General features: G+C 51.6%; 1 protein-coding gene across 1 annotated transcript; it reads left to right on the top strand.

Moving 5' to 3' along the window:
• Nucleotides 1-519: 519 nt before the first annotated feature.
• On the top strand, nt 520-4,542 carry ADIG (adipogenin). Its single transcript, XM_061209683.1, has 2 exons — nt 520-646; nt 4,430-4,542. Exons 1-2 carry the CDS (start codon nt 520-522, stop codon nt 4,540-4,542), a joined length of 240 nt encoding a protein of 79 aa, XP_061065666.1.
• The last annotated feature ends 4,037 nt before the right edge of the window (nt 4,543-8,579 follow it).

Here is an 8,579-nt window from a genome sequence, read left to right as displayed (position 1 = left end):
ACTTGGGAGATAAAGGAACAAGGTTAAAGTCTTAGAAGCTCTTCACTGAAAACCCTAATAAGGAGAGATGCAGAAGCTTCTAGATTAAATAACAGTCATTTACTGAGGGCCTTGCCGGCTCCAGAAGGAATATGTGACCTCAGATATATGAACACCCACCTGGGGGCAATTTGTATCCACTTTTCTAACTTTTAGCAGCTTGGTGAGGTAAAGATTATTTCCATTCTTCAAGAGGGTCGGGGAGGTGTCACGTGAACCCACAGCATCTTACAAGGATTCAAACCCAGGCCAGGAAGCCTGGGCTTTTGTTCTCAGTCAAATTGTCCCACTACCCCAGCTTCTGCCCACTCGTCCAAAACAGCTCTCTCTTCAGCTGCCTGAGGGACCTTATGGTTTCCTTATTACATCACCCGTTCAGTCACAATTGGGCTGAGAGCGGAGCGTGGCCCAGCCCGCCAGTTCCCCAGGGCATCCCTGCCAGCCCAGCCCAGGCCGGCCTGGCCTAGCCACACACGCACCATGAAGTACCCTCTGGTGCCGTTGGTGAACGAGCTGACGTTTTCTTTCCTGGTGTTCTGGCTCTGTCTGCCCGTGGCTTTGCTATTGTTCTTGCTGATCGTCTGGCTACACTTCTTACTCAGCCAAGGTGAGCTGCCCAGGCCGGGCCCTAATCCTGGAGCCTGGGCAGGGCGTGGGATAGGGTGGGAGTCCCGAAACAACTGCCGAGAGAGGGGTGTCCTTCAGGCAGAGGGGTTTCCTGCTGGCTCCGAGTTGACAAGCAGTCACCTGCAAGAGAAAGCATTGACTTGGTAGTTTAGCGTTTCTTAACCTGGAGTCCCAGAGTGAATCCTGAGTTTGGAAAACAATATGTATGTGTGCACATCTGTCCCTTCAGGGCCACTGCTAGCATATAAGGTCTTTGGTACATATGAAATTATTGTGAATGTGATTGCGAATTTAGTTAAGATATTCTAGATAGAAGATAAAACAATTTATTACTTTTGCGCTATAATATAAATATATTTGTGGTAAAATAAACTTGGAGCAGAAATGTACTTGGAATTGGTTATCGTGTATACAAAATTCATATTATTTCTGAAGAAGCAGTAGTCATTTACCACTGGTAATAGAAGCTATTATTATCAAAATGTGTATGTAAACTATATATATATACAGAATAATGGAACTATAATTTTTGTGTGAAATATGGTGTCAAATGTAAAATGTATGTTTCAGCATGGCAGTAAATGCTTTCTGTTTTTGTGACCAATCATTAATTTAGAAGGAATTGAATCTTTATAAAAAATAAACAAATAAATAAATACACACACAAAGAGGTGCCCCTTCAGGGCCACAGCTAGCACATAAGGTCTTTGGTACAAATCAGAAAGAGGTGGCCCCTCTGGGCAGATGAATTAGTAAAAGATGTCCCTTCCTGTGAATGCAGCCAGGGCACAAGGCTCGGTGAACAGAGCATGGGCTGGCTTTCAGCCCCTCTCGGCCCTCAGCCCTGTGCTTTTGCAGTCAACAACCAGCTCGATGGGTACAGCAGCCTTCAGCATTTAGCAGGTGCCCAGAGACCACTCACACAGTTTCCTGCCCAGACCACACATCAGGGAAGATCTGGGTTTCTGTGGGACGCAGCATCACGGAAGCTGACCGACATCTGTCCTGAACTCAGCATGCCACCCAGAGGAGTGGGAGGCAGGGCGAAGCAGGCCTGAGGAAGGCTGGGAGCGGTGGGCCGGTGGGGACGGGGGACAGCCTGGCCACGTGGCAGGAATGACACTCTGCTCCTCAGGTGTCCCATCTCCCCCGGCACTCCCGTCACCTAGGGGCCTCTTCCTGGGCACTGCTTGACCTCCCACCTCCTGCTCAGCAGCCCCATGACCTTTGACCACCTGGGCAGGGAGGGCACTGAGTGTGCTGCCAGCTCTGCTCGGATGGTGCTCAGACAAGCTGAGCAGTTCACCCCCAACTTGCCCCATGATCTCACACGTAGGGGCTGGCAATTGTGCAACTGTTAGGAGTTCCCGGCGAGAGCTTCCAGAAAATGTTTGTTTAAAGTGTGTTCTCCTTCTGTTCCCAGGGTGGACGACAGCCCTCCCTGAGGGCCAGTGTTGGGTAGGAGGCAGAGCCCTTGCCTGCAGTGGCTATAAAATCCCGTTTCTCCAGAGTCTAGGGGATGTGGGCCGGGTTTCAGCTTTGCCCCTTAATCATTCATAACAATAGCTTTTTTGAACACTGTGCTAGGCCTTGTGCTAAACACTTGGTGTACCTTATTTCATTTAATCCTCAGACTAACCCTGTGAAATAATCCTTATCGTACAAGTGAGGAAACTGAGGTTTGGAGAGAAGTTACCTGTCCAAGGCCGCACCCTTAAGAGTGCCGACTGTCCAGTGTCTCACCTGGGCTCTGACACCTACCAGCTGTGTGACTTGGGGCAAATCCTCTCTGAGCCCCAGTTTTCTCACCTACAAAATGGAGATAATAACGGTCCCTACCCTTTGGGGCTGTGGAGAGATGCATGTCAGGGGCAGGGTACCTGTACACACACGGCACATAGCAGGTGCTTGGAAGCTGAGAAATAATCCAGGCAGTGTCGGTTTTATCAAGGTAGGAGGAAGTGTAGGCGTGGCTTTGGATGGCTTTTCCGGAAGGTGGGACACCTTCCCTGAGGTCCAAGGCACTAATCTCCTCCAGCAATTCGTTCTCCTTGGAGGCCCATCTCTAAGCCATCCACAACCTGCCCTGTCCGACCCCCCCTCTCAGACTTTCTCCTGAGAGGCTGTTTACCCACCGACATCTCACGCGGCAGTTTGAAACAGGTCCTTTCGTTGATTTTGCATTGAAGAGAAACTTGTCCTTAAAGTGAGGCAAGCAGCCCTCCCTCAGGGTCCCCGTCTTCTTGGAAATCTCAGTATTACTGTGTTCTGTCTTTGTGCTGAGAATTGGCTCAAACCCAGGGTCTGGACCTGCCAGGGTTTGGGGGGCTGGGGCTCGGGACACCCTGGCCTGGGGTTTTCTATTCTGCCGTGGATCTCTTGATTGGAATCAGTCTGGCCTGAAATCCAGTATGAACAGCCGTCAAGAGGAGCTCTGATTCCCCTCTCCCCACCCCCACCTGGCCTGGCTCAGCAGGGCGGTTTCAGAGCCCAGAAGGCAGAAGGTTGAGCAGCAAGTGCCACGTGGCCCACGAGGATGTGAGGATGCCAATGAGGATGTGAGGATGCCAATGCGCTTTTCCAAGTGGAGGCTCGAGCAAGTGGGGAGGAGGAGGGAGCTGCCTGTTGAGATGGGTGCAGAGGCAAGAAAAGATGGTTGGCAGCTGAGCCCTGGAGAAGCCGGCCAGGGAGGGCTATGCTGGTCCCCAGCCTGACATAGGAAGGGAGGATGAAGCCTCCGAATTCCCTGCCTTTGGACAAGGGCCCCCATGGAACTGCACGGGACTGTGGAGCCGGGACCTGCTTTTGCGTCCAGCGCTGCCACCTCCCAGCGGCAGGAAAACCTACACGTGTTATTAGATGGCTACCTGAGCTTGCTAACACGGCATATCTCGGGAAGGCAAGGTGAGAAAAGAGGGGGAAGGGGGAAATTATTATTTTTCTGAGTATGCTCAAGTTGTTTCACTGGTTACAGAGAAGTAGAGGAGGTTGAAGACAGCCCCTCAGATTTCAGACCAAGAAAAGGCCAAGGGAGTTTCCTGGTGGTCTAGTGGTTAGGATTCGGTGCTTTCACCGCCAGGGCCTGGGTTTGATCTCTGGTGGGGGGGTTTGGGGTGGGGAAGGGGACGTTCTTTTTTTTAAGAAAGGGATTCTACCATATACTTCTCTGCAACTTTCTTGTAATATACCATAGACATCCAGCAAGTTAAAAGATACAGATCTAATGCGGGTGTTTTAAAAGCCTCATGACATGCCACACGTGAGTGTGCCACACTTCATCACCCAGACCTCTCATGATGGACACACACACTGTTTCCAGGGTATTTTAGTGTGTGTGCACGTGTGTGTGTTTCCCCATAAAACAGTGCTGTACGGGAAACCATTGGACACATATACTCAGACATTTGTTAATGAATGAACTGGTGGACGGATGGATGAACAGGTGGGTGGGTGGGCTTGTGTCTCCTCAGTGTCCCCTCCTGGACCATGCTCAATACAGGTAGGTCATTTGCTCACCCCTAGGGTCCTTCCTCTTCTAGAAGGTGGATGTGTCATGGGCCAACCTTCTTTCTTGGTCCCTGGTCACCATTCAAGGCCCTAAAGTCTTCCTGAGGTCTTGGGGCTGTCTCACCTGCCAGGATTCTGCCTTGGCCCCCTGGCCTCAGATAAGGCTGCAGGGGATGCCCAGGCCCGGCAGGGGGCTCCTTTAGCATCGAAAATAGGATGCTGACCACCGAAGAGGCCTTGTCTTGTCCCTCCACAGATTCAGAGGAAAATGACTCAGATGTTTGCTTTGATTGGGAGCCCTGGAGCAAAGGCCCCGCCAAGTTTTGCCAGAAGACACGCCATAGCCAAGAGGAGGAGAGGCCCTGCTAGTGAGCCTATTCTGCCAGGTGAGGCCCCTCTAAGAGGTAGGGGGCTGGAAACAGGAGCCTCAGGGCCTGCCCAAAGCCTAGGGCGGCTGCCATGTTGGAGCTCTGCTCCCTCTACCATGTTGGAAATCTTGCTGTCTCTGCCATGTCAGAGAACCTTCTGCCTTATTGTGTGGGAGACCTGTTTTTGCCACGTTAGAGGACCAGTCACCTCTGCCATGAAGAGTTTCTTTACAAAGGCCCCCGTACCCATTATCTCTATGACCTCACCTCCCATCACCCTCCTTAGGGTCTTTGCACTGGCTGTTCCCTCTGCCTGGAACCCTTCTCCCCACACATGCCTCACCTCGAAGGGTTCTGCTCAAATGTCACTTTTTCAGTGACAACCACCCTCCTTAATACTGTAATCTCTTCCCCACTCTGACTCTGCTCTACGTTTTCTTTTACCATAGCACTTATTACCCCTGACATGCTAGATAATTGATGTCTCCAAAGCATCCATAGCAATGCCTGACGCACAATGGAGGCTCCATAGATATTTGTAAAAGGAAGGAGAAAGACATGATAACAATAGTAATAGTAATAATAATGGCTGATATTCATTGAGTGTTTAATAGGTACCAGAGCCCGTGCCAAACATTCACAAGCTCATTTACGGAAGTCCTACGAAGAAGATATTATTCTTATCTTCATTTTACAAATGGGAATTCAGAGTGTCAGTGCAGTTAAATAATGTGCCCAAGTATCAGAGCTCTACCCTCACTGAACACCGAGGACACCTCATCCATCCCAACGGGATTAAATGCCATTTCTATGCCAGTGACTCCAAATGTATCTCACTCTAATCTCCCTTCTGAGCTCTATCATCTGTCCCTCGATGCCTTTTCACGGCTAGAATGGGATTCTTAATTCCCTGTGCTACCCAACAAAGCAAAACACAGCACCCGATCTTCTGCCAGCTGGTCCCCATCTCCATGAACATCACTGCCGTTGGTTGGTTTAGTTGCTTGAGCCGCAAGCCCGGGAGTCAGCCGTCATGCCTTTCTTTTCCTCCCACCCACGTCCAGTCCATCAGCAAGTCCTAAATGCCATCTCTCATGCGTCCACTTCTCTCTGTCCCCAGGGCCACCATGGCCTGCCTTACCCCCAAGGTCTGCCCGTACGTCTTACTCTTGGAGCCCTTGCCTGTCCGAGTGGAGAAAGGAGGTGCTGGCAAGAAGCAGGGACCCTTACTTAACCTCAGTCATACTGACCTTGTCAGGTCATGACCTTGACAGTTAAGAGCCCTTTCCCCAGAAAACACACACTTGGACACGCACTCAGAGTTTTGTGCTCAGGGCCAGGTTCACAGGTTGTCACCTGTGCAGTCCCACAAGGTCACATGTTCAGAAGAGCCTCGTGCTTCGTTTAATGTTCTGCTGTCGCTGTCTTGAAATTCTTAATTTTTTTTTTCTTTCTTTTGGCTGTGCCACGTGGTTTGTGGGATCTTAGTTCCAAGACCAGGGATCGAACCCTGGCCCTCGGCAGTGAAAGCCCAGAGTCCTAACCACTGAACCACAAGGGAATTCCCTTGAAATTCTTAGTTTTTGAACAAGGGGACCCACATTGTTCATTTTTTTAATGGGCCCCACAAATCACATAGCCCGTCCTGTTTGCGTACAATTAATGGGGTAAGAAAAGGAGATATTCGGACGCTGATATAGAGCCCTTCCTGCCCCATCGTGAGTCTGTCTCCCTCTTACTCTTTCATCTCATTGTCACCCTAGGTCCAATGTTCCACTGCTTTCCAGCCTGGTTTTCCCAGAGTCAGCGGGGCTGCGGCAGCGGCCGAGGTGGATGGGAGACTCGCTGGGGAGGGGAGAGGACTTTGGCGAGTGAGGTGCTCCCCAGGGACCCCCGACTCGTCTCCTCCACTGATGGACACACGAACGCCTCCAGAGACCCGGCTCTTCTCCGTTACAGACCACCTCCCAGTCCCCCCAGGGAGGAGCCTGAGCCTGTGAAGACAGTATAAAGCCGGCCCTTGGGGAGAAGTTGCCGACTGAACTCAGAGGCCTGTGAGGACAGGCCCCTGAGAAACCTGCTGGGCCTGACCAAGTCCACTCTTCTGACAAGCTGTGCAGCCCGGGCCCAGCCCTGGCACCACCTTGAGCCATCCTGACCTTTGGGAATCTCTTTCCCACCTGTTCAAAGGGCTGGGGATCTTGCTCTGAACTTCTGTTCTCTAATTTCAAACTCACTGTATGTGAAATCAAGCTCAAAATCACTCATCCTTTTTTTTTTTTTTTTTTTTTTGCATGCCACGCAACTTGCGGGATCTTAGTTCCCTGACCAGGGATCGAACCCCGGGTCCCCGGCAGTGAAAGTGCCAAGTCCTAACCACTGAACCACCAGGGAATTCCCTCAAACTCACTCCTTGATTAGTCTTCAGGTTGATTTTAATAACAAATGTTCATTTTATAACTATGTACATTGTCTACCATTTGCCTAGTTACAATAGGAAGAGCTCACCTTTGGTGGGTGCTTACTGTGTGCCAGGTGCTTCACCATGCATTTTTTATACAAATGATTTTTTTTTTTTTCTTCTTTGGCCGCGTTGGGTCTTCGTTGCTCCGCATGGGCTTTCTCTAGTTGCGGCGAGCACGGGCTATACTTCGTTGCGGTGCACGGGCTTCTCATTGCAGTGGCTTCTCTTGCTGTGGAGCACGGGCTCTAGGCATGCGGGCTTCAGTAGTTGTGGCATGTGGACTCAGTAGTTGTGGCCCGCGGGCTCTAGAGCGCAGGCTCAGTAGTTGTGGCGCACGGGCTTAGTTGCTCCGCAGCATGTGGGATCTTCCCAGACCAGGGCTCGAAGCCATGTCCCCTGCATTGGCAGGCAGATTCTTAACCACTGCGCCACCAGGGAAGTCCCACATGATGGTTTTTAACCCTCACAAGCATTCTGTGAGGTAGGGTCTTTGGTTATTCCTGGTTTACAGATGGGGAAACTGAGGCACAGAGTGGTCAAGCAACTTGCTCAGAGTCACACGGGTAGGGTTGGGATTTGAACCTGGACCCTGACTCTAGCGCCTGGTCCCCGATCCACTGTGCCAGTTCTTCTCCAGGTTGGGGTGTTGGAGGAGAATATGGAGGAGACACAATGTTCTGACCTTTCAAGAAACCCCCTGTCCCTGTACCCCCGCTGGCTACGGGGAAGCAGCAGGGTTGATGGGCTGGAGAAGGGAACAGGCCCTCTCAGGGATCACCTGGGTGTCATCTTTGTGTCCCCTCTTTCTCTCTCACCCCACATCCCACCAGCCACCATAAGATTTCTAAACAAAGACAAGAGAATGAGTCTGAATTATTAGCACCTGAATCATTAGCTGGTCTCCTGGACTTTGTTCTCTCTGGCTCTGCTTTTTTCTGCCCTATTAGAACAATCCATCCAAAACACAAATCAGAACATGTCTCTCCCCACCATCCCTATCTTTCTCCCTCTCTCTCTCTCTCTCTCTCTCTGTCTCTGTGTGTGTGTGTGTGTGTGTCTCTCTCACACACACACACGCCCCTTTCTCCACACATGCTTTGTCACGAGCTTCTGTCAGTGCTGTGCTTTCTGGAGGCTTTCCTGGCATCGAATAAACAACTTTTAATAACAAACCTCCCCTTTGGCTGAAGCTTCCCCCCCGGCTTTGTCTGACATTTTCTCCGACTGCCCTGCTCCGTGGAGTGCCACGTACCGTTTAGTGCCACTGCCCCTTTGCTGTCTGTAGGGGGCTGCTGGGGCATCGTTCGGCTTCCTGCTGACCCAGAAAAGCCACCAAGCCCCCCGTCCGCCACCCGCCCCCAGCCATTCTGGAGGAGCCTCCTGGGACGAGCCCAGGCCTTGAGGGAGGGCAGGCGCAGCCTGGCTCTGCAGGAAGAACGTCGGGTCGTGCTCCCGGGAGCGGGAGGGAGCAGGAGCGGGGGCGCCTGCAGCAGAAGGCAGGGCAGACAGCTCCCTGGGGCCCCTGGAAGGCTAGCAGCTCTGGAGGATTGTTGGCTGTGTGTGTACGGGTTGTC

The sequence above is a fragment of the Eubalaena glacialis genome, chromosome 13 (genome assembly GCF_028564815.1).
Source record: "Eubalaena glacialis isolate mEubGla1 chromosome 13, mEubGla1.1.hap2.+ XY, whole genome shotgun sequence".
In the NCBI taxonomy this organism is placed as follows: Eukaryota; Metazoa; Chordata; class Mammalia; order Artiodactyla; family Balaenidae; genus Eubalaena; species Eubalaena glacialis.
The sequence above is the reverse complement of the archived record's forward strand: the minus strand, read 5'-3'. Positions and strand labels throughout refer to the sequence as shown.

Excerpts from the sequence above, each read along its gene's own strand:
- ADIG (XM_061209683.1), top strand. The coding sequence starts at position 520 with ATGAAGTACCCTCTGGTGCCGTTGGTGAACGAGCTGACGTTTTCTTTC. Across the intron at positions 647-4,429 it reads ACACTTCTTACTCAGCCAAG|ATTCAGAGGAAAATGACTCA; the intron begins GTGAGCTGCCCA and ends GTCCCTCCACAG.